Source organism: Bos javanicus, chromosome 18 (assembly GCF_032452875.1).
Source record: "Bos javanicus breed banteng chromosome 18, ARS-OSU_banteng_1.0, whole genome shotgun sequence".
Taxonomy (NCBI): Eukaryota; Metazoa; Chordata; class Mammalia; order Artiodactyla; family Bovidae; genus Bos; species Bos javanicus.
Window position 1 is genome coordinate 25,680,923 of NC_083885.1, and position 25,336 is coordinate 25,706,258.

General features: G+C 55.1%; 1 protein-coding gene across 4 annotated transcripts; it reads right to left on the reverse strand.

Moving 5' to 3' along the window:
- Positions 1-336: 336 nt before the first annotated feature.
- Positions 337-22,406, reverse strand: CCDC102A (coiled-coil domain containing 102A). Of its 4 annotated transcripts, none has more exons than XM_061387315.1 (9): positions 22,253-22,406; positions 13,549-14,310; positions 10,618-10,841; positions 8,842-8,950; positions 6,712-6,828; positions 6,199-6,408; positions 4,420-4,590; positions 3,363-3,466; positions 337-966 (listed from the first exon to the last, which is right to left on the reverse strand). In XM_061387315.1, exons 2-9 carry the CDS (start codon positions 14,149-14,151, stop codon positions 837-839), a joined length of 1,668 nt encoding a protein of 555 aa, XP_061243299.1. In that variant the 5' UTR covers positions 14,152-14,310; positions 22,253-22,406; the 3' UTR covers positions 337-836. The 4 variants fall into 4 exon arrangements, with proteins under 4 accessions (XP_061243299.1, XP_061243296.1, XP_061243297.1 ...); XM_061387312.1 differs by lacking the exon at positions 22,253-22,406 and adding an exon at positions 21,753-21,856; XM_061387313.1 differs by lacking the exon at positions 22,253-22,406 and adding an exon at positions 18,546-18,743.
- Positions 22,407-25,336: the final 2,930 nt, after the last annotated feature.

A 25,336-nucleotide genomic window follows, 5' to 3' on the forward strand; every position in this document is an offset into this window, starting at 1 on the left:
ATGGAGAAACTGAGGCTCAGAGAGGACAAGTAACTTCCCCAAGGTTGCACAACCAGTAAGGGCCAGAGCAGATACCTGAATTCATCTGGAGTCAGAACTGAAGTCTCCTGCAGATTAAACATGCACCATCCCTTCTCGTTCCCCTCACAGGAGCTGGATTCCAGACCATTCATCAGTTCCACTGTTCATTCATTCATTCTTTCTCACATTCATTCATTAAGTCACTCAAGTGACTGCATATCAATATTCCCGAGCTCAGGTTTGGTGCCAGGGCAGGCTGATCCTGTCTGTCCCCCACATGCGTGCCTGTATCTGCCACACACTCAGGACTCCACCTGAGAACATGAACTCCATTTATTACAAAAGACTGGGTTATCACATTGTACTATGAACAGTCACAGCCCCTGCCAGACCTCCAAGGTCCAGAGAGGCAGCCTGGATGGAGGCCCCTAACAGCTCTCCTTTGACACCCCCTCCCCCAGCAAGAAAGTCCTGGGTGGGTGGGGGCACCTGACTGGGCCTTGGAGTGGTCCTGTGTCTATAAAACCAAATAAGTCCAAAGACCCCAGGCATATATACTAATATATATATGACATATATATATATATATATATAAAATATATATATATAAAACGTAGGCCACGGCTTCCCTTCCATGGAGTGTCAGTAAGGCGGGACCATCAATGCCCACCGTGGGAGAGAAGGAAGTTGTCTGTGGCAGGGACTGGGGTCTGCTCCCAGAGTCAGCACGGACAGCTGCATCAGTTCGAGTGGCTGGGCAGCCTGGGCACCCAGGGTTGGGGGGTGGCGCCCAGTCCTGCCCAGCCCTGGCAGGTCTAAGCCACCTGGATCTGCAGGTCCTCATCCTCGTCCAGATCGCTGGCTCCGTCCCCTGCCTCCTCGGCACCAAAGCGAGCACTGCGGATCTTCCCAAAGAGGGGGGCATTCTGCTGCTGTCGGCGGAGCCTGTGGGGTGGGGTGACAGGCGGGTCAGAGACGAGCCTGATCCACTGGTGCTGACAGCAGCTAAGCCTCCCCTAGCGCTTCCTGCTGCCAGGCACCAGACTGGGCCTTCCACAAACATTACCTCGTCTCACTTCATCCTTCCAGAAGCCCCCGAAGTGAGGGAGGTGCTCCTGTCACTCCCATTTTACAGACAGGGAAACTGAGGCACTAAGTCCCACAGACGACAGCGAGCAGGGGCTGGGCTCTGAACTGGATGGCTGGCTCTGGAGTAGGGTGGGGTGGGGGGCACGGCTTGAAGAGGTGAGGCAGCCGGCTCAAGGTAATGCGGCTGGGATTTAAACCCAAGCCAGGCTCCAAAGCCCACAGGAAGAGAGTCCAGGGGTGGGGGTTCTGAGTCCCCTACATCCCTAATGTCAGTGAGAAAGCCCTCCATCCTTGTTCTTCCCCACATTAAAATTCCTAAAGCCAAAATTTACGAGGCAGACTTCTCTAAGAAGAGCCAGTGGAGGAAATGCCCATCCCCCCTCCTCCCTGGCTCCCCGCGCCCACCCCCAGCGGAGTAGCCGCCTGGCTGCATCTTACTGGAAGGCATGAATTATTAACACGGCGGGGAGGGGTGCCGGCAGGGGCCTCCATTACTGCCTGGTGATTTAGTGAGCTGTCCCCGGAACATTAAAGCACAAAAAGTTGGGGAATAAGATGAGGCAGCGGTCCTGGGCAGCCCCGCCCTCCTCATGGAAGCACTTGAGAGCCTGGGCAGAGCCAGCCTGCCTGCCCATTTCGGGAGTTTATGGCTCCCAAAGAATGTGGCCAAAACTGCGGGAAGGCCCTGAGGCTAGGCAGGTATGAGGGGTATGTGCTTGTGAGGGGTATGTGCTGGAGTGGCGGGGCGGAGGGAGGCGGGGAGGGGTGTGGAGTGGGCAGAGCTGGCCAGACACTGAGCTTGACTTGCACTCATGACTGGGCTCCTGCACGACACTTCATAGGCAACATCCCAAGCATCTGGGGAAACTGAGCCTTGGCTCCCCAGGTCACACAGCTATCAGGTCTGGCTCCACAGTCTGTGCTCTTAGCCACAGACACTCAGCACATATCTAACAGTACATGTTCTGCAAATAAGGGCTCAGGTGGCAGACGGCCAGGGAGGCAATCTGACCTGACCACCCACCACCTGTGTGGTGGTGAAAGGCCTTAACCCTCTTGTGCCTTAGTTTCCTTGTTTGCCGGCCCCCTGGGGGGAGAAAAAAATTTTCCTTCCTGTCTCTCCTAGGAGCGTGGTTCTTAAAGCACAATGTTGTTGATCAATCGCTAAGTCGTTTCCGACTCTTTGTGACCCCATGGGCTGCAGCACGCCAGTTTTCCTTGTCCTTCACTCTCTCCTGGAGTTTGCTCAAACTCATGTCCATTGAGTTGGTGATGCTATCCAACCATGGCACAATATCTGACCCCGATACTAAAGCTCCGCTACTATTTAGCATTTATCATGGGCCTAGTCCTTTTATAAGCACAAATCAGCTTATTTAATTCCCACAATCAAGAAGTAATAAAAACTGTTATCAATCTCATTTTACAGATGAGGAAACTCTGGGAAAAAAAAAAAAAAAGAGGTTAAGTAAGTGGCCCAAAATAACACAGCTACTTAGTGCAGAGCCAGAGTTCCCACCACCCAGGCAGTCTTGGCAGCAGAGACTGGGTGCTGTCTATTCCATGAAATAAGAGGATGGAAGTAAGGGCCTGGCCTGGCATAGGAAATCAGTCTCAGGTGGGAGCTTGTGAAATGGGGTGGGGCCTGGACTAGATGTTCTCTGACATACCCCAGCTCTAAGGGGAGTCTGGGGGAGAGAGCCACTCTTGGGGTGTTGGGATGGGGTGGGAGGCAGAGCATGCTGGGTGGGCCCCCAGACCTCCTGGTCCTCCCTCACTGAGGCAGATGGGTCCTGTCTGCAGCTGAGGGGTCCGGGCTGCCATCAGGGCTGGGATCCCACAGACCCCAGCTGGTCCAGAGTCACCCCAGCCTGAGGACCTTGTAGGCTGCTTGTCCTTCTCATCAGAGACTGCCCAGATCCACCCGCTCTCCCTGCTGCCCCGCGTTGGGCCTGACTTCTTTGGCTGCTCCCTCTATATCCGCTGACTGCAGGACACAACTCCCAGGCTCCCAGCTGGTCTTACTTCCTGCACTCCCTTCCCTGGTTTCCGAGCCCTGGCCCTTCCTGCTTGGAGGGGACAGGATTCTGGCCCCAGGACGTCCGGATCTCTTCCTTCCCTGTCTTCCCCTCTAGGCCCATTTGGCTGGAGCCCTGACCCCGACCCTGGGCCTCCCTGAGCTGGAAGCGCCCTTGCCTGTTTGTGCACCCCGGCCGGGAGTCCTCACCCCTGGGGCGGCACGCTGGGCCCACCTGGACTGCACGTGTTCCAGCTGCACTTGCAGGTTCTCGCTCTGCTCCGTCTGCTCGTCCAGCGACCGCTGCAGCTTCCGCGCCTGGTTATGGGCCTCGTCCAACTGTGGGGGTGAACGGAGCCAAGAGCATAGGAGTTACCTTGGGTTGGGCCAACCTGCCCTGCCGTCTGCTGAGGACCAGCCACTCCTGCCGTTCCTCTGTGAGAACGATCCTCCTGGAGAGCAATCCCTGTCTCTCCTTTGAGGCCTAGACTGAGGCCCAGCTCCTCCAGTAGAACATCCCTTTTTTGCCTCTTCTTGCCTGTTGCCTCTCCCTTCCAAATCCACCCACACTCCAATGCCCCAAGCTACTGATCCATCCATCAACTCACCTACCCATATATTCCCATGAATCTGTTCACCTGACCATTCATCCATGGAAATATCCATCTGCCTATGGAGACACCCACCGACCCACTCACCAGCCATTGATCTATTCAGCCACCCATTCATACAACTTTTGTGTCCTTCCACTCTTCCAAACCCGTCTTCCCATCTACCCATCCTTCTGCCTTCTTTCCTTCGGTCCATTCACTCTTCCACCCACTGAAAGTCAGCTGTCTGTCCATCTTTCCACTATCCACTCAGTCATCCATCTTTCCACATATCCATTCATCCACCCATCTATCTACCTACCCCTTCATCCATTCATCCAACCACCCATCAGACATCTGTTGTTACGTCTCATCCATCTCTCCTCTCTCCCAACCATCTGTCCATCTATCCCCTCATCCATCTGTTCATCCATCCGTGGTGTTATCCTGTCCCTTTAACCAACTCCACATCCACCCACTCATTCATTCATTAATCTACTCAACCACTCATCTACGTTATCTGTCCATTTCTCTTCCCATCTTCCTACCCACACACCACCTGTCACCCACCCACTCTCTCCTGAGTGCCTCCCGAGAGTCAGGCTTGTACCAGGCACGGGGGACCCAGCACGGAGCGACACAGGAGGGCCCTGCAGCTCCACCCCCACCGACCCCAGCTGAGGTCTGCAGGCTGGTGCTCACCTCGTCCTCAGCCTGGGCCAGCTCCTTCTTGAGCTCTTCCACTCGCAGCCGCAGCTTCTTCACCTCAGCCTCGTGCTGCTCCACCCGCCGGTTGGCATGGGCCAGCTCCGCCACCTTCTCCTGGAACTGCTTCTTCAGCTTGCCGTGCACGTGCTTCAGGTCGGCCAGCTCCTGCAGGAGAGCGGAGACGGAGGAGGGCTCATGCCGGGAAGTCCACGAGGTCAGGTGGTTCTCGGGGTACTGGGGTCCCTTCTCCCTGGAACCTCTCTGAAATGCCAACACTAGAGTCGGGTGAGGAGCTGGAGGCTAGAGGTGCCATCTAGTGAGGTGAGAAAGCCTGGGGGTGATGAGGGGAGAGGTGGGTGGAATTGCTGGCTCCATTCTGGACGTGGAACTCTGGGGTGCCTGCTGGAGATGACATGAGGTGTGCAGTAGGCTACTTGAGCTGAGTCTCGTTTTCTGGGGAGGGATAAAGTCAGGACTCTTTGATGTATCAAAATGGCATTAAAGCTCTGGGTCAGCTGAAGAGTGCATTTTGGAAGCAAAGAGATCTGATGCCAGAGTGGCTGGGAAGAAGATGAGCAGCCAGGAGAGGAGCTGTCCACACCTGAGCTCTGGGAGCTCTCTGAGCCCTCAGTCTTCACATTTGTGAAATGGCCTCTTGAATCCATTCTTTGTTCCATGTCCACCAACCTCAGCCTGGTCCTGGCCTCCATCATCTCCCGCTGCCCCCAGGAATGGCCCAGACTCCCCATCCACTTGCCTTCTCATCCGTCTTCCACCCCGCAGCCAGTGAGCGCTCAGAGCCACAACTTGCTCGCACCTACCTCTCACTTTTCAAAGGTGACTCAGGCCTCCTGCCTCACCTACCACATCCCTCTTGCCTGCTCCCCTCCAGCCACAGCAGCCTCCCTTGTTCCTCCAAAGCTCCAGGTCCCTTCATCATGGGACATTCATTCACATCATTTTCCAAATTTCCTCCTAGAGTCAGTCCACTGCCAGTCAACATCTACTCTCCCTGGAGACCTGGGCTTAAACGTCACTGCCTCAGAAAAGCCTCCCAGGACCTGGGCCTCAGCCAGGTCCCCGGGCATCCCCTCTTCTCTGTCCCTGCCACGGCCACGGAGCTGTGTGACCAGCATAGGTGTGTGACGGAGGGAGCAACGTCTATATCTCCCTCAGCTATCAGCTCCACGAGGGGAGGCCACATCCCTCCTGTCTGTTCACGGCTGTGTCCCCACCACCTAGAACAAGGCCTACACACAGCTGGAGCTCAATAAACATTTGTTGGACCGATAAAAGGGCTGTTGAAAGGATTAAGTGATGTTGTTGTGTTTAGTTGCTCAGTTGTCTCTGACTCTTTGTGATCCCATGGACTGTACCCTGCCAGGCTCCTCTGTCCATGGGATTTCCCAGGCAAGAATACTGGAGTGGGTTGCCATTTCCTTCTCCAGGGGATCTTCCTGACCCAAGGATCAAACCTGCATCTCCTGCTTGGCAGGTGGATTCTTTACCACTACGTCACCAAGTATTCTCCATAGCATGGGCAAAAAGCACCAGGAGGGAGCCTGGCCCACAGTGGTGCCCCACAAACCCAGCTATGATGGTGGTATCACTGAGCCTGGCCCACAGGGGGTGCCCAGGAGGAGCCGCTGCCAGGCAATCACCTCCTCCGTCTGTAGTCGTTACTTCAAGGGTCCCTGGCCCCCTGCAGTCTGGAGCTGGATGCCCAGGAGGTGGTCTGCCCCGGCCCTGGCTGCGGCCCCCTCACTACCCCACCTTGTTCTTCTCAAAGAGCGCAGCCTGGCTTGCCCGCAGGTCGCAGTCCAGCGCGCTGGCCGTCTGCCGCCGACGCCGGGCCAGCGCCTCCTCCAGGTCCCCGACTTGCGCCCGCAGCTTCTTGTTCTCCCGCTCAAGGCCCAGTTTCTCCGTCTCCAGCCGCTCCCGGCGACCCCACTCGGCAGCGTTCTCCGCCTGCAGCCGCTCCATCTGCAACAGGGCAGGACCGTGGGAGGGGTCCACAGGGAGGGGCACAGCAGGCCTGAGCGGGAGGTTCCCCCTCCCCACCTCCTCCGGCAGTTGTTTTGGCTCCAGGAAGCAAGTCCAGCTGCAGCAGCTATAATTAACCCGGGCTTATTTCACGGCGCACGGGGTGTGAGCAAGAGAGGCCCACCCCTTGCAGACTGGAGCACCCAGGGCTGTGGCTGGTTCCTGTCCTCCTGTGAGTGAATGACTGATGGAGGCAGGGCCCCCCGGGCGCCCCCAGACCCAGGGCCCTGCCGGTGGTCTCACCTCGCCCCTCAGCTCTGCCATCTTCCTGTCCATGCTGGAACGCGCACCCAGCTCATCCTCCAGGTCTTCGGACATGCGGCCCAGCTCGTCCTGGTGGGCCTCCTTCAGTATGCTGAGCTATGTGAAACAGCACAGGCTGGTTAGGTGAGGACCACTAGCTCCAGGGAGGGGTAGGCGCTGGTGCCGGAGGGCTCAGCAAGGAGCCTCATGTGGTGCCCAAATGGGCCACGGGGTATCCAGAACAGACCCTGAATCTGAACGCATCTGCCTCCGACATCTCTCACCTTCTCCCTGATTATCATCCAGCCTCCCAGTGTCCATTCTTGGGTGCCCCCTCCTGCCCCCTGACCTTCTCTTATAAACCCATTTTTCGCAACAGTAGCCCTTTTTTCTTAATCTTAAAAAAAAGATAAACCCAGGGGAATTCCCTGGTGGTGCAGTGGTTAGGACTCTGAGCTTCCACTTCAGGGGGCACAGGTTCCATCCCTGGTTGGGGAACCAAGATCCTGTAAGTAAGCCACTCTGTGCGGCCAAAAAATAAACTGATTAATTAAAAAAAGATACAGCCAATCATATCCCCAACCCCAGGTTCCCTAAGAACCAACCTGTCCCTATGGTCCCACAAAGCCATCTCCCATCAACCGCATCGCCCACTCTCCTCCCCAGAGCTCCCTGAGCCTCCTCTCTAGTCCTCAAATGCACAAGTTCCTGTCCATTGCAGGCTTCACACTTGCGGTTCCCTCTGCTCGCTGCCCTCTTTCAGAGGTATCTTGAAGGGCTGAGTTTTCTCACTCTCAGGTCTTGGCCTAAATGTCCTCTCCTCAGGGAGGCCTCTCCTGTCCTCCCTGCCTAGAAGGGGTGCTTCTCCATCCCCCTACCTCCCCAAGAACGTGAGCACAGGAGACAGCATGTCTGTCTGTCCGCCTTCGTATCTGTGTATGGCCTGGGCACCCTCAGTGAACACTGGCTGAACACACCCAGGGGATCTGCCTGTGGGTGTGGGGCTGGTCACATCAGAATTGCCTGGAGTGATCTAAAATAGTACAGAGTCCCTGTTGTAGGGCAGGGAAAATTGTCAGAGGAATGCTCTTTGCAATGGCATGAATGAACCTTAAATATGCAATGTTGATGGGAAAAAAAACCCAGATACTAATGAGAATCTTTATAGTTAAGTATCTGTAAAACTGCACAGTTGGATCCCACATTTCTTCAAATGATTACACAATTTGAAAAGATTAAAAAAACACATTCCTGGACCTAAGCCCCAAAGATGCTGACTCAGGAGAGTGAGGGCAGGGTCTGGGAAGCTTTATTTTAGGAGATTCCTTAAAGAGATTCTACTTAAAGACCAATCTTCCAGGGCAGTTTCAGGCCCTGGGGTCTGTGAGCCACCCACCTTTTGGAAAAGCAGGGTGGCTGCGCCCTCTGGTGGCCATCAGGGTGAGCACAGGGAAGCAGTAAGGGAAGCCCAGCCTGACCCCAGCATGCAGGAGTTCCCAAACTGCAGGGGTGGAATTTCCTCTCTGCCAGCTAGAGTCTCAGTTTCCTCATCTGTAAGATGGGGACACCAAGTGTGTTTCCTTGACTGCTGTGAGGCTCTAGCAAGATCTCATACCATGTGCCCAGTGAACATCCAGACTCCTCTTTGTCTTGGTCTACAAGGCCAGTGGGATCCCCTTACAATCTCATCTCTCACTGACTACCCTCCAGCCACACTGGCCTCTATTTCTTGAACACACTAGGCTTGTCTGGCCTCAGGACTTTTGCATTTCCTGTGCCCTCTGCCAGGAACTCTGCCCCCTGCCTCTTCTCAACAGTGGCTTCTTCTAATCACTTTAGGTCTTGCCTTGTGTAACCTTCTTAGAGAGACCTTTCTATGACCCACCACCTCATCTCTCTAATTGTGTTTTGAATTTCACAGTTTCTGAATTTATCTACCTGGTTACTGTTGGCCTTCTCCCCACAACCCCTCCTCCACCTCCTGCCCCAGTCCACAGATCACCACATGGCATAGGGCTGGGGCTTGACAGTGAATGATTGAATTCCCCTCTTTCTCCCCTTCCCACTGCTGAAATTCAATGACACAGTACTGCTTCCTCCAGGAAGCCCACCCTGGTCTCTGACACTCACTTGCTTGAGCATCTCCTGCTTGGTCTTGCTCAGTTCCTCGTACTTGATCTTCCACTGGCTGAGCTCTCCCTCCAGCTTCTCGATGTTCCTGCTCAGTGCCATTTTATCCCTGGGGAGGGGAGACGTGGGGGTGAGCCCACTGGGGCCCTCTGCTGAGTCCTCCTGCATAGTCCTCCAGTCCCTTCCAAGTCTAAGACCAAGGTGTCGTGAGAGGTAATCTGTTCTATGCCGCTTCCCTGGCTTCTGGTGGTTTGCTGCGTGCTCCAGGCCTTAGCACCCCACTCTGTGGCAGGCAACCTGGGTGTGCGATCTCCTGGAGCTCCACCCTCCACACAACTGTGGGAGTCCAGCCCCTGCTGTGGGGAGTGACTGGTTCTCCAGGGCACCAGGCCCTGGGCTCATCCATCAAATAACCTCCACTGCCCTCTATCTGTTTTATGCTGACTTGGTGTGAACACACAGCTCTGCAGTCAGAAAAGCTGGAAGACACTTTCCAGTGACTCTCTGAAGGAGGAGTCCCTTCCTGTCACCATCACTGGGTGGGAGTCCCATAAACCGCTCTCACGCCCCTCACCCTTCACTCTGCCCTGAATGTGCAGGAGGCGCCGTGGGTATTTGGCCCTATGTAGTGTTTCATGACCAACCCCCACACCACGCTGGCCTCCCATTCTGAGTTTAGTATCACTTTACATTTCAGTTAGTACAACAGGTTGATTTTTGTTCGCTGGGCTTAAACAGAAATGCAGCATCTCAGTTCTGGAGGCTTCAAGTCCAAGACCAAGGTGTTGGTTCCACGCGAGGGTGGTGAGAGGACATCTGTCCTATACCTCTTCCCTGGCTTCTGGTGGCAATAGCTGGTGCTCCTTGGCTTGCAGGAGCGTGGCCATGATCTCTGCTTCTACCTTCACAGGGGCACTGTGTTGATTTTTAAAAGATTTCTGTGTGTAGTTATCTTATACCATCTTTGTGTTTAATTTCTGGATGGAAAAGGGGGTGTTACTAAATATTCAACATAATCAGGCAAAAATGACCAATCAAGGTCACTGGTGACCTCCAAGTCCTAAATCCACTGGTCAGTGCTCAGTCCTCTTCCGACTTTACCAGCTGACTGCTCCCTCATCCATGAAACGGTTCCTCCTGCTTCCTCTTCCCCCTCACTGGCTCCCTCCTCCTGTATCCTTTGCTGCCTCCTTCTTCCTCTGATTCTATAGCTGGTCGGCTCCAGGGCCCCATCCTTTGACCTCTGGCCTATCCACTCTCACCCGAGCTCATGGTTTTCAGCATCATCTATTCGCTGATGACTCCTGAATTTCTACCTCCAGCCCAGACCTGTCTCATGAACTCTATAGACTCATTCACATCCCCAAATGCCTTTCTGCTGAATCAAGCTCAAAATGTCCAAAACCAAATTCCCAGCCTCCACCCCTCAGTCCCCTTATCCCTCCTTCCCTGCTTTGATTTTCACCCACGGCACTCTCCCTGCACGATGGCAGGGATTGCTGGTCTCATGGATAACTGTATCCCCACCGAGCACAGTGCCTGACCCAGATCCTTGACACATATTAGTTGAATTAATTTTAAAAAGCCCTCATATTGGGTCCTTGGATACCGTACCACTGTTTTCAAGTCCCAAGAATCGATGGGACTCAAAGGGGAAGTCCCATTCCCTTTCATTGAGTCTCACCTCTGTGACATGGATTTTCATTCTGTGATTCCGAGGAGGCCCTGGTACAGCCTGGCCCGCCCTCTAGCCCCTGCCTGCCTCCCGGGACTCACTCTCGTTCCTTGAGCAGCACCTTCTGGGACTCATCCAGCCGTAGCCGCAGGGCGGTCAGCTTGGAGGCATCCTCCTCGACGGTGGTGTCCTCCCAGGGCAGGCGGCCGCGCTCCTGGCGGCCCGAGCTGCCCCGTGGGGCCCCGGCCCCCGCGCTGCGCACCTCCCAGCAGCCCTCTGGCTCCTCTGGTCTGTTCTTCAGCAGGCTCTCCATCAGCTCGAGCTCCTATGGGGACCCAGGCAGAGGCTGGACTAATGATCGCTGAGTCCTCACCCTCTTGGCCTTCATCATGGCCTCTCCCAGGTCCAGGGCCTGGCATTAGCTTGGTGGGTAATCGTGGGCAAGTCACACAGTCCTCTGGACCCCCGTTTCCTCTTCTGCTGCCTGTCTCTCCACCCCTGGAGAGGGAGGGCCACACCCTCCCCCTTCGCTACTTAGAAATGCACAGAGTCAGCCACTCAGATTCCCTGAATCCTGGAAGATTCCCCAGAAGAGGTGGTAAGTTCTCTGCTGCTGGAAGTATGCAAATATTTGGTGGGACACTGATGAATGCAGAAGCAGGGATTCCTACAAGGAATAAGGACGAGATTCCCTCAAAAGGGATTCCTGCTCAAAGATCCCACTTTTCAGTGGGATCACCTGAAACATAAGTGACATGGTAAAAGATGCATGGACTTCCTTGGTGGCTCAGTGGTAAAGAATTTGCCTGCCAGTGCAGGAGACTCAGGTTCAATCCCTGGATTGGGAAGATCCCCTGGAAAAGGCAATGGCAACCCACTCCAGTATTTTTGCCTAGGAAATCCCACGGACAAGGAGCCTGGCGGGCTACAGTTCATGGGGTCACAAAAGAGTCAGACACCACTGAACGACTAAACCACAATAATAAAAGATGCACAGGAAGGCGGCCTCTGAGAGCAGAACCAGCTCCCAGACAGAAAGCAGTAAGGGTTGATTAACACAACCCTGAGCCCTCTTCCTCCCTGTCAGGCTCCTCTTCCCCTCTGCCCTTGTCTGCCCCCTGGCCTGCCTCTGACCACAGATCCAAGATGCCCATGGCCTCTGTCCCAGCCTGGCTTCTCCCACAGTCATTCCAGATGAGTTTGGGCTGGTCCCTTCCTCGACTGACCTTCAGTTTCCCTATCAAGACTAGGACAATGGGCCTGAGGAGTGAAATTCTACTCCTCTTTTATCTCAGACTGTCTGGGTGGGGGCCTCTGAGGCCATCTGGTCCAAAGCTCCAATTCCCAACTGAGGAACCAGGGAGGGAAGAAGGGAATTGCTGGAGGGTCACAGAGCACAGACATGGCTGGGCTGGAAAACAAACTCAGGCTGCATCCTCCGAGCTCTTGACGCGGTACCTGCTACCTCCTGGGGTAACTCATAACCAAACACAGAGAGGACAGGAACAGTGTCCGAGGCTGGCTGATATACAGAGGCTCATCCTCTGCCCCAAAGAAGAGCAAGGAATGTCACCTGCACCAGTCAGGCCCCGGCGAAGGGGGCTGCAGCCACCAGGAGGCAGCAGTGCCCACTCTAGCCCACAGGCAGGAGAGGAGAGAGGGCAGCTAAGAATCTTAGGAGCTGGCCTGACTGGGGATGGAGCTGGGAGCAACCTGAGCCTGGACTCTGTCCCTAGACAACCTTCAGGTGAGTCTTGCTTGTTCAGAGGAGGCTGCCCTCCGTACATATCATTAATGTTCCAGATGGCCTAATTATTATCACCATGGGCTGAGAAGTTCATCTGGGGTCAACTCCCAGCGACTCCAGTCACCAGCTGGGAGCCACTGGTAATTAACCTCTCAGCACCTCAGTGTTTTCATTTGTAAAGCCAGTATTTCCTGGGTTGCCCTGAGAATTAACTAGATAGTGTGTATGCAGAGCCTAGCATTTTGTAAGGGTGCCCATGGAAAGACGGAGGCTTTTCCCAGATTTACCAAGCACTCTCAGCCTCTCGCTATTTGCACAGAATTTCCATCACCTGTAATGCATTCCTGCACTTTTCACCATCAATTCCTCCTGCTGCTGCTACTGCTGCTAAGTCGCTTCAGTTGTGTCCGACTCTGTGCCACCCCAGAGACGGCAGCCCACCAGGTTCCCCTGTCCCTGGGATTCTCCAGGCAAGAACACTGGAGTGGGTTGCCATTTCCTTCTCCAATGCATGAAAGTGGAAAGTGAAAGTGAAGTCGCTCAGTCGTGTCCGACTCTTTTCGACCCCATAGACTGCAGCCTACCAGGCTCCTCCATCCATGGGATTTTCCAGGCAAGAGTACTGGAGTGGGGTGCCATCGCCTTCTCCTCAATTCCTCCTATCTCAGCTTAAATGGGACCGCTTCTAGAAAAGCTTCGGTGAAGCTCCCTCCTCAGAGCCTGGCTCAGGTACCTCCTTCTGTGCTCACATTGTCCTGACACTCCCTACCCCCAATCCCTCAGCTTTGATAAGACACCTGTTAAAATGTTTACTCCTTTCTCTAAATTGAATAAATGAAGGGATTCAGCTCTGCGACTAGTGGATGTCTTTGAGGTAAGTTCTTACAACTTGCTCCTGCTCAGAGGATGATTTGTTGGTTTTGTTGATTACTGAAGGTCGGACACGACTGAGCGACTTCACTTTCCCTTTTCACTTTCATGCATTGGAGAAGGAAATGGCAACCCACTCCAGTGTTATTGCCTGGAGAATCCCAGGGCCGGGGAGCCTGGTGGGCTGCCGTCTCTGGGGTCGCACAGAGTCGGACACGACTGAAGTGACTTAGCAGCAGCAGCAGGTATGGGAGCGGCGTGACCACCATAATCAGGTGTGATACCTACCCAAGTGCCAGGCCCTTTCCCTTTCTGAACCCTACAGCCACCGCTCCCGCCCGGGTCAATCAGCCCCTCCCACTTCCGGACCCCAGCGCGAAGGCTCCGCCCAGAAGCCCCGCCCCTCGCCGCGCACCTGGCTGCCCTGCGGTCTCTCGCATCCGGATCCCACGTCGCGCACCGGCACCGGCTCCTGTTCCCTTTCCGGCTCCGTCTCGGGCCCATCGGGCGTCCTGTCCACGCCTCCCCGGGCGCCCCGCAGCCGCGCCAGCTCGCGGCCCCGCGCCTCGCTCTCGCCCTGCGCTTCTTGGCGCTCGCGCCGAGCCCCCGCCAGCTCCTTGGTGAGCGCGTCGAGGCGCTGGCGCAGCTGACGCACCTCCTCGCGCGCGCGGTTGCGCTCGGCGCGCACCTTGCTCCACTTCTCGCGCCAATTGGCGGTGCAGTCCGACCACCAGCGCATGGTCTTCTCCATCTGCGCCGCCCGCGCGCGCGCCTCCTCCAGCTCCCGCAGCCGCAGCTCCTCGCGGCTCTCCCAGTCCCCGTCGGCCAGCAGTGCGGGCGTGGGCGGCAGCGGCAGCGCGGGTGGCGGCCCTGGCGAGGGCGTGCCGCTGGGAGGCGTGGGCGGAAGCGAGTCGGCCGGCCCCATGCGCTCGGGCGACGGGCTGCCCAGGATGGTCAGGAGGCTGCCCTTGGACAGCTGTGGGGACTCGGCCAGCCGTGGGCTCGGCCCGTGGCTCATGGCGTGGCCGTGGGGGCGGGCAGGCTCGTGGGTGTTGGGCTGGAAGTCCCGAACTCAGAGGCAGCGCGGGGGACTCGTAGCAGATGCGAAACCACTGTGCATGATGGCCACTGCTACTGGCTGCTCTCCGGGCTATGGGGAGGGGTCGCTCCCTCCGACCTGTGGGAGAACACAACCATTATTTGGAGGTGGCCACCAACCGCCCATATCCTTAAGCTCAGCCATGGGAAGCGAAGGGAACAGCACGACCGGTAGAAGGAACAGCATGGGCAAAGGTGGAAGGAGTGCAACTGGTCGCCTCCAGGAGCCCCAGTGAGGCTGGAATGGTGAGCCAGGCCCTGCAGCCGCTTCCTCACGGGCCTCCAGATAACCCCCTTGAGTCTTTTCACCCTGGAGCAGCCACGGATGATCTGAAACCTTGATCTGCTGTCCCTGACCTTCAGGTCCCATCTCACACATTGAATGGCTTATACTGCTCTCCACCCGGAATGCTATGTGCTTCCATGCTGGCCCTGCTGCCAGGAGTCCCTCCCAGCCTCTTCCTGCGCTGGGCTGACTCTTCCCATCCTTAAAACTTACCTGAAATAGCATCTTCTCCAAGAGGTTTTCCAGGACCCCTTCAGGCCAGGTGGTCAGCCCCTGCCCAGGTCTCCACCAGCCAGCCTCGCTGTACTATTTTTCTGTGTCCCTGTGAGCACCCCATCTTCACCCCAGGCTATGAGTTTGCTGAGGGCAGGGGATGGCTGGCTGTTGGTCTTTGTCCTAGCACATGATGACAATAATAATGACATTTATGGAGGGCCAACTACAGGCCATGCCTATGTAAGCTATCCTCTCAACAGACTCAAGGGCAACTATAGACATTTACTGAAGAGGAAAGGGAGACTCAGCAAAAGTAAGCCCTGGAGTTGATCCAGATACACCATCCAGAAGTCCAAACACTGGCGTGGGTTTGGTGAATACGTGCATGTGCTGGTGGTATGATGGAAGTAAGCTGGGGTCTAGATGGGGGTGCAGTGTGGTGAGGTGTCTCCCCATGCCAACCACTGAGCTCTGCTGTTCGTTGGCCACATCCCTTTTAAAGTAAGTGAGACACATGCCCGCTCTGTCCCCAGTCTGCCACATTCTGCCTCAGAGTGGCTTCATGCTGACCACCAACAGCTCCTTGGGCTATCTCATACTTCCTTCCCCATTCAGCTGGGCCTGGCCCTCAGAGCCTCACTGCAGCCCCTGAGACCTGCCCTGATCGCTATTCCTTCCTTTTCTGGGTGACACATCAGGGCACTGCTGGTGGGACTCTCAGCATCCTGGAAGAGTGTCCCAATACTGTCTGGCTGTGTCCCTTCATCACCCTTTTCCAGCCTCTAAGCCCCCCACTCGGCAGCACATCTAATGTCACAGTTTGTGGTAAAAAGAGGAGCTATCAGGCTGGCACTCCCTCCTTGTCCTGCCTTAGGCCCACAGCTACCTCCTCTCTGCCATGAAGAGGATGGGGGGCTCTCCCACCTTGGGTCAAAGGCCCCCCCATCCAGCTTCTCCCACCCCAACCAGTGATCCCCCTCCAAGGAGCCTGCTCCCTGCTGAAGTCTCTCCTGGCACTTTCACCTCCCTTCTCTGTCTCCTCCCTTTCCAGGCCCATCCAGAGTGGGCCATGCTTGCTGTCTCCCCACTGTGCACCTCCCTCGCCCTCTCTCATCAAGCCTTACCAGCCTGGCCTCCACCCCCCTGCCCTACCCTCTGGGCATGTCTCAGCTCTCGCAGGTATGCCCTCTCTAGCTCTGGGCACCTTCCAGCCCTCCTTTCTTGCATCACTCCTTCCCAGGATGTTCTCCGGGTTTTCCTCCTATTCTCCAGTGGTCCCCCATTAGCTTCTCTGGTTGGCAACCTGGGCTCATCCCTGCAGTGCTGGCGTGACCCCAGTTCTGGCCGCCTTCTTCTTTCTGGCTGCCCCTGCCTGAGCCATCTCTCCACGTCCGCAGTAACCTCCAGTCTCTCTCCCAGCCTGGGCTGCTCTCCAGAACCACTCACATGTCCCTCAGACAACTCAGACTCAGCTTGGTCAAATGGGACTCCCTGTCTCCATTCCCCCCACAACCGGAGCCTCCTTCTGGATGCCCTCTCCGGGAGAAGAGTGCTTCTTTACTTCTTCACACTGTGGGGAATATCCTGGAATTGGCTTTCTCTCCACCTCCAAGTCCAGTCAGTCTGTCTGCCACCCATCACGGGGATCCTCCTACCTTCTTCATCCTCAACCACTAACCTGTCAGGCCACCACCATCATTTCCCACTGGGGAGACTGCAGCCACTCCTTGTCCCATCCCCCTGTCCCCTTTTGCCTCCTTCAAATCCATCCTCAAGAGCAGCAGCCAGAGTGAGTTTTTAAAAACACAAACCAGATCGTGCCACTGGCCACCACCTTTGCCATTACCAGTAGCTGCGACCCCTCCCCTCTCTACAGTCAATTCCAAACTCACTCTCTCAAAGGCTCCAACACTAAAAACTCATCGATTCCCTGACTTGTTCACTGTCCCCACTGCCCACCCTGTTCCTTCTCTCCTTGCTACACCCACCCAAATGCCCTCAGTGTTCCAGCTACCTCACTTGTTCTTGTCTCTCCAGGCAGTGCCGCCTCTGGTTGCTTCCACTGCTCTGCCTGCTCTTGCCTTCACCCGTATAACCAGGCATCACAGGTTTCCCACCACTGTGGACCAGTGTTCATTTAAATTCATGACTATTACAGTCACAGTTCCTTAGCACGGCTCAGTGATCCTACTACTGGACTGGCCAAAAAGTTTATTTCAGTTTTTTCCCCTGTTATGGAAAAACCAGAATGAAACTTTTGGCCATTCAAATGTATTTCTCCAGTGCGTTTGCCCTTAGTTTATTGTCTGTCTTCCTTCACCAGGCACCAGCTCTAGTCCCTGCTCTGTCATCAACCTCATCTAAACCACTGCCCCATACTGGGCCTGTTTCTCCCCTGGTAGAACTGGAGTGAGGGGTGAGGGAGGCCAGTGCTTCTAGAGCAAGAAGTCCTTCAGATTCACCTGGACATTTGCTTAAAATGCAGTTCCTGGACCTCACTTCTCAGAGAATCATGTTCAGTAGGTGTGGGACCGGAGATTTGCATTTTAACCATCCAACTGTGGGATATTTTGAGTAAGTGGTGATGCCGTGTCACCACCCATAGTTCCGTATGTACAAACATGTCTATCTCAACCCCAGTAACACCTGCACAGACTAGGTTACGCCCCCAGACACAGCCCTCTGGGCTTAGGTTCCAGTTCCCTGTACACCCGACTCCCCAAGGGATCCCTGGAAGGCTGAGTACCCACTGTGACTCTGTCTTTCCGCCTGTGCAATGAGGTGACTGGCCTAGATCCCACGTGCATTCACAGACATGCGCACACCCAGACACACAAGCAACCCCATACATGTAAATATAGATAAAGATGTGGGCAGGCAGACACATACACGGAGGTGGCCCCATAGGCACACACAACAACTATATAAATGTTCAGAGAGATGCTTCCTTGTAGATACAGAGTCACAGACACACCTGAAGACATACATATGCCCACACGGATACACATAGAGACACGCAAAGATACATACTCATCCCTGAGACAGACAAATGCACACACACATATATACACACACACGAACACATATACGGACACTCGCAGCCCTCCTCTCCCCAGTTTCCTGGCCGAGCTCCACATGGAGAAGCTCTTGGAAAAGAAAAACAATGTGAGAGCCTGCGGGGGAGGGGAAGGAGGCAGGAAATCTGAGTGCCAGCCCGGTGGCCTTGCAGAGGCCAGAGCTGTGCTGGGAATGGGGGTTGGAGAGGTGGGGGTCCCTGGGGCCAGGCCCCTGTCTGCTGGGCCCTTCCTGCAGCCCCTAAACCGAGAGGGCGGCAGGGAGGGGGCTGCTGCCACATCCTCTCTGCCTCTGGGAGCTGCCAGGCCTGAATGGGGCTTGGCGGGGAGGGGTGGCCTGCTCCTTCCAGGAATCCCAAGCCTGTCGTGCAGGGCCAGGGCAGGCGCCACCCAGGCCCCTAATGGCTTCCAGGCACCCACGCTCAAGGGAGGGGGTGGGGAGGAGTGGGGGTCAGAGGGGCTCTGGACGGGCCTCCTGCCTTTCTTCCTACAGGCCCAGGTCCCCTGAAGGGTGTGTGTGCACACATGTATAAATGGATGGGGGTTGGGGGGGGTCCCAAGGTTAGTCTTCTGGAGAAGCCCACCCCTGGACACACCAGGAACCCTGCGTACACACTCAAGGGCAGCTTGTCTCTGCCTAGCAATGCTTCCCCCTCACCCCTACCCCCACCCCACTGACATAACACAGCCTTAGGGGCAGACACACACACATCAAGCCCTGGTAACGTACACACTCACCAAGAGAGACGCCACATGGAGGTTCAGCTGGCAGTTGTAGAGACTGGCTCCCACTGCCTACCCCGCCTGCCCTTTGTCACCAGGATCAGCGTCTTCCTCCCCTGGGATGTGAGTATGTGTGCGGGGTGGCCTCCTGATTCCTGCAGGGTGTCACCACTCCCCATGGAGCAGGTGGAGGAGGGACCAGCCTCCACAGGCCCAGAAAGTCCTTCCCACTCACCCTCCCCTCTCCTGTGCCCACCCCCCACCCCCAGCACCAGCCAGACGGGTCTATTCCTGCTCAAACCCTCAGGATCTCTGCTCAGCCTGATCCCCTACTTGGGATGCCCCGCTCAGACTCCGAAACCCCACCCAGTCTTCAGGCTCAATTCCACAACCTCCCTCCCGGAAATGTCTTGGTCTCCCCAGCCCCACTCTGCCAGGGGAGTATATCCCCACAACCTTCCAGAACTAGACCTGGCCAGCTGCCCTCTCTCCTCTTGCAGTTCAGGCCTCCCCCAACCCAGGCAGGACACTTGTGCCACCCGGAGCCACTAGCACAGGCCCTGCACACAGGATGTGCTCAAAGTTGGCTGGCGGGGTGGAGAGCAGAAAGCAGAACCATGGCTTCACATCCCCTTAACTGGGTAGCAGAGCCACCTGGGAAGGCTTCCCATGTGGCACTAGTGGTAAAGAACCCACCTGCCAATGCAGGAGATATAAAAGATGTGAGTTTGATCTCTGGGTTGGGAAGATCCCCTGGAGGAGGGCATGGCAACCCACTCCAGTATTCATGCCTGGAGTATCCCATGGACAGAGGAGCATGGTGGGCTTTGTACGGCCCATAGGGTTGCAAAGAGTAGGACACCACTGAAGTGACTTAGCAAGCATGCACAGGTCCACATGGGACTCAAGAGCTCCTGAACCCCAGCCCCACAGTCATCCTCACTGCTCCAGGCAGCTGCTGGCCAGGACAGAAGAATGTTTTGACTGGATGTTTGCCTCAGGCAAGGCCTTCATCAGCCTCGTCTAGACAAAGTGACCGGTGGCTCTTGCTTCTAGCGGACCTGTTTGGAATGTTCTTTCTCCTTTCTCTAGCAGTACCTCCTACACATCCTTTAGGACCTACCTCTGGGTAACGATCCCCTGGGTAGCCTTCCCCAACCTCATACAAAGAGTATGTTAGTGCTCCCAACATGGCACCTCCTTGTTCTTCAGCAGTGGCCACACTGAGAAACCACAAGGGCATCCTGGACTCACTGGCTGTCAGCACAGGGCCCAGCATACAGCAAATGCTGCACTAATGCTTCCCAGGCTGATGGATAGAAGATGGACAGCTAGGGGTTCTCTGTAATCGGGGAGGGTTGCACCATTCTAAGGATCAGGAGTCACTTTAGGGTCAGGCTCTGAGACAGGTAGGTGTCAAAGCCTGTAGCCAAGGTCAAAGTCAGAGGTCATCTCATGGCCAGGTCAAGGATCAGGCCTCTTACCTGAAGGAGTCTAACTGACTCGCAGGGGGACAAGTTTATTTTGTCCTTACCGTGTTTTGATGGCTCATACCTAGTAAGAAGAGTAAGCAGTGCTGAGGCCTAGATGGGGCCCAGCTTAGGGGGCTGGGGTGGGTGTGGGGTGGGATGGGATGCCCCAACTCCTCCCTCCAGCTCAGAAACCCTCTATAACTTCCCAGAACCTTTCAGGTGGGGCTGTGGGGCTGGCCTGTGGCCACAGGCCTGGCTGTGGGCAGGGAGCAGAGCCCAGCAGGAAACCACAGAGGACAGCCTGATTGGATAAGTGCAGGGCCCAAGGCTGGTCAGCCCACAAACTGTGGGCGCTTGTCCCTCTGACCTGTCACCCGTGCTCCCATCACTGGACCTCCAGGAGAGGACAGGGAGGCAAGCTGAGCCTGCAAGCTGAACCTGAGCCCTGGTGGGTAGGCACCCCTAATCTGTTCCCAGGTAACTCCATCTCAGACAGAGAAGCCAAAGATATCCTGGACCACTAATCAGAACTCCTTTTTTACAAATGGGCCACCTGAGATCCAGAGGTACAGCTATTGGTCCACATCAAGGATCAGCAGCAAAACTGGGTGTGTGTTGGCAGGTGGGGGGGTGGGGTCGCTGGATTGCTGGGATTGGATGCCTCCCCTCCTGGGTCATGATTACCTGAGGGGCAAGGTGCCCCTGGGACCACCTACACTATGGGGTCCTCAGTCAGGCCAAGCACAGCTGGGAGAGGATGGGAGGTTTTCATGGGGTGGACCCCAGCCCCGGGGCTCTGAGCAACTCCTTGAACTATACACTCTAGTACAGCGGACTTCTCAGGAGCCCCAATTGTACCTCTGTGATGCTGTTTGATACCTGCAAGGCCACGCCCTCTCTGATGCTGTTTTCTTACTTGTAAGATGGAGAGAGGCACTAACAAGATACCTAAAAGCTTTGTCTAAACAGTGGGTAGAATCTGTGCCGACACGAAGTAATCCTACCTCCCCAACAGCCCTATATAATCCACACTTAAGACAGAGAAACTGAAGCCCCGGTGGGGAAGGAGGCTTGCAGGATATCACCAGTTCTCACAATCGTAATAGTGGGACAACGGAGGCCCACTCCCTTCTCATGACACTAAGCCGTCGCTCCACCTGTCCCAACTCCTTCCAGAAATTCCCTTTCTGGCCTCCCACGACCAAGAGTCGCCTAAATCCTCACTTCCTCTCCCCTTCCCCAGCACTTCGGCGGCGGGATGAGGGAGGAGGGTCTCCCGGCCCAGCGAGACGCGGTCCCGCCCACCCCGCCGCGCGGCCCCCCATTGGCAGCCACCAGGGGCGTCGTGCTCCGATTGGCCCGCGCCGCCCGTCCGTCCCGCATTCGCCATGGTGACCACGTTGGGTCCCCCGGGAGAGGTCCAAATTCCGCCCCCGCCCGCTGCCACCGCCCCCCTGGGGTCTGGCCCCCGCCCGCAGCTTTTCAAGGGCGGCCCTGCCCTCCCCCCTCCCCCAACTCCCGAAGCCCCATCACTCCTGAGGCTGGGGCTCCGGAGGTAGGGGAGCCCGCGGAGGGGGCTAGGAAGTTCTGCTTGGAGTTTGGGGGTTGCTGCGGACGCGGGATTCCCCGCTGCTCCTCTTCCAGCACGCCCTCCAACTTAACCCCTTCCCTCCCGCTGAAGGTTCGCGGCCTGGAGGGAGTTCCCGGGACGCGGTGGCTTTCGGCCCCCTGCACTACCGCCCCCGCTCACCTCGGCCGGCGACCAGCGGGCTCCGGACGTCCGATCCGCCGCGGCTGGGCGGAGCGGGCACGGGGCTTGCTGCGGCCGCCGCCGGGAGGGCCGAGGGAGGGCCGCGGAGTCTCCTCCTCCCTCCCGGGGGGAGGGGAGAGAAAGGAATCGGCGAGGCGGGGGCGGTGGGGCCCGGGCGGGTTGCGGCCCCACTCTGACCCTGGCCCGCAGAGTTGGTTGGGTGGGAGACCCGCGCCTAACTTTGGGGAGAGGGGCGCGGGCCGAGTTGGCGGGATCACCACCGAACGGGCCGGACCCCGACGGAGGCCCCACCCCGCCGTCGGGCCTAGAGGAGGGGGAAGGAAGGCCGGGTCTGGGGGCCCCGCGGGGTCGGCTTTCCCGCCTCAAGTTTCCCGGAGCGGCAATGACGTACTAGGCGCCCAGCAGCAGAAGAGGGCACAGCCTGTCCCCGGCTCAGCACGTGCAGCTGTATACCAAGCTTGTATGCTTTTGTTACCTACATTCTTCCTAGTGCTAGCTCTGCCACCGAGTGGATGCGGAGCAGCAAGTCCCTGCACCTCATCGGGCCTCAGTTTCCCCTTTGTACAGCAGAAGGATGGACCATAGTAGCCTCGCGCATGTTGAGAAGCGTGGGTGGAGCCGGGAGGAGGTTTTCTCGGATGTGCTAGGGTGCTTCCCGTGCAGAGCCGGCCTCAACTGGCTAGGGGAACGGGGTAGGTGGGGGGGGGGGGGCGGTCCCGGTACCTTGAGGGGTACTTGCGTGCGCCTTGGCACTTTGGGGCTTCCTGCCTTGAGAGTGAGTGTCTGCGGTTACTTTGAGAGAGGGGGAAGCGGTCTTCTTACCACATCCTGTCCCCTGGAAGGCCGATGAGGTGAATCCGTGTTAAAGGAGGACCAGAAGTTCAGAGTGTGGCGGAGGGAACCTTGCTGTATTGAGTCTTTACGTGGAAGAAGAAACTAAAAATAAAGAAGATAAATTAGTTTGAATTGGTAATTAACAATAGAGGCATATGTCTGTTTATTGCCCTTCGCAAGATGCTGTGTTTTTGTTTTTGTTTTGTACAAATTGAAGGTTTGTACAAGTCTCATGTGGAAAGCGAGTCTTGGCACCAACAGCATTTGCTCACTTTCTGTCTCAGTGTCACATTTTGATAACCCTAAAAATATTTCAGACCTTGCACCAGCAAAAAGATTACCAGTTGGTGAAGGTGCAAGTGATAAAACTTTTTTAGCAATGTGCTTGCGTGTTAAGTCACTTCAGTCATGTCCAGCTCTTTGGAACCCAATGGCCTGTAGCCTGCCAGACTCCTGTCCATGGGATTCTCCAGGCAAGGATACTGAAGTGGGTTGCCATGCCCTCTTCCAGGGGATCTTCCCCACCCAGGGATCAAACCCCATCTCTTCTGTCCCAAACTGCATCTCTTCTGTCTCCTGCATCGGCAGGCAGGTTCTTTATCTCTAGCACTACCTGGGAAGGCCCTTTTTAGCAATAAAGATTTTTAAATTAAGGTTTATGTACTTCTTAAAAGACATAATGCTGTTGGCACACTTACTATACTAATATAGTGTAAACATAAGCTTTATCTGCACTGAGAAACCAAAAAAATTCGTGTAACTCAATACATTGTGAGCTTTGATTTACTGTGGTGGCTTGGAACTGAACTGGAAATATCTCCAAGGTATGCCTGTATTTGGGGGCTTCCCTGGTGGCTCAGATGGTAAAGAACCTATATTTAGATTATGGTTGCTATCATGCGTGCAGTAGCATCAATAAAGAATTGGCTCTTTGCAGCAAGAGGATCACTTTTGCAAACATATTTGAGAGTTTCACACCAGAGTTCACTCTGAATCCTGTGACAGTCAAACAGTTCTCTCTGCAAGTTCTTGGGCCTTTCTTTTACAGAAGCTCTCTTCCTCTGTGGTCAGTGGCTGCTCGTTTTCCACAGCATCACTTACACCCACTTCGTGAAATCCCACGCTTTTTGCAGGATTTGTAGTTTCACTCATAACCATGTGCTTTGTCTTGGCATGGCTGAATGTTGATAGCATCTGACAATCAGCTCAGGGCAGATTTTGCTGGCACTATGTGGGGTTTGAGAAGGAACTGACCTATGAATATTGCAGTGGCTGATCTTTGCTTACTGTGTACTTTGGACCTGTGAGATTCAGATATTGAATACTCAGACAGCTGGAACACCCCCAATTTTAAACTTGGGGAAATGCTCACTGAGGCACTTGGCTGAGACTTACCCAGAGTTTCACAACCAGTAAGGACAGTTGTGGACCAAGATCCCAGAGTTCTTTCCTAGAGTTTCTGAAGGCGGGGATATGGATTAAGAAGATGGAGGAGGCTGAGTTGATGGTGAACCTAACCTCCAATTGTTATTTTACAGCTTATTTTATTATCATTATTGGCCACATCATGTGGTATACGGGATCTTAGTACACCAACAAGGGATTGAAGCCATGCCCCCTGCATTTGGGAGCCCGGAGTCTTAACCACTGGACCACCAGAGAAGTCCCCTAAGCTCCAGTTATAAAATCATCATGATAGAGCTATCTGTCTCAAAGAAAAGAACCAAAAATATTGTCCCAGGCATGTCTGTTGCAGGGGTTGAGGGAGGGAGAGCTACCCACTCATAGAACCAAGCTGTGTCCTGACCATAGGCTTGGGAGTTCACATGAATTAGCTCAGTGTTATAGCCATCCTTGGCTTCCCAGGTGGTACTAGTGGTAAAGAATCCACCTGCCAATGCAGGGGAGGCAAGAGATGTGGGTTTGATCCCTGGTTGGGAAGATTGCCTACAGTAGGAAGTGGCAACCTACTCCAGTATTCTTGCCTGAAAAATTCCGTGGACAAGGGAGCCTGGTAGGCTACAGTCCATGGAGTTGCAAAGAGTAGGACATGACTGACTGAGCGAGCATGCACACATAGCCATCCTATGAGCTGGTATTACCATCATCTCGTAGTGAGAAAAGTGGGGATTAGAAGCCAAATGACAGACTCCAGTCACACGCTGGGAGATCTTAAAGCCCAGATCTGACTTTCAAGTTTACCATTTCATTCCTGTTGCTAAAACCGCACCTCCTGGCAGCCTACTGGATGCAGCACTTATCTGGTTTCTTTCCCCAGTTTAGCACAGTAGGGTTTTCCACTGAGGCTTATGTTAGTATTTCCCACACATCAGCAGTTCTCTGTCCTGTGTCTCTGCCACCACTTTTTGCCATCAACACATAACTCTTGTGCTATTATTTACTTGGCATTTTTCCTTAAACCATTTCACTTTTTTTTTAGAACAGATGTATATTTTAGGCTAAATAGGAAATGTTATCAGTTGCTGTAAATAGAAGAAAGTCATAAAAATAAATGTCATGTAAATAAGCAACATCCTCAATCAAGCTAGAAACCCTCACTTTGTTAAGAAAGGAATACAACTTGTACACCCACGTTCGTAGCAGCATATTCACAATACCCCCAAAAGATAAAAGCAACCTAAGTGTGTGTTGGTGGATGAATGGATAAACAATGTGGTCTATACATTCAAAAGAATATTATTCAGCCTTGAGAGGAGGCTAAAGGAAAT

Coding starts and splice junctions, on each gene's coding strand:
- CCDC102A (XM_061387315.1), bottom strand. CDS start 14,151: ATGAGCCACGGGCCGAGCCCACGGCTGGCCGAGTCCCCACAGCTGTCC. Junction 10,842..13,548: donor AGAGACCGCAGGGCAGCCAG/GTGCGCGGCGAG, acceptor GGGTCCCCATAG/GAGCTCGAGCTGATGGAGAG. Junction 8,951..10,617: donor GTGCTGCTCAAGGAACGAGA/GTGAGTCCCGGG, acceptor TCCCCTCCCCAG/GGATAAAATGGCACTGAGCA.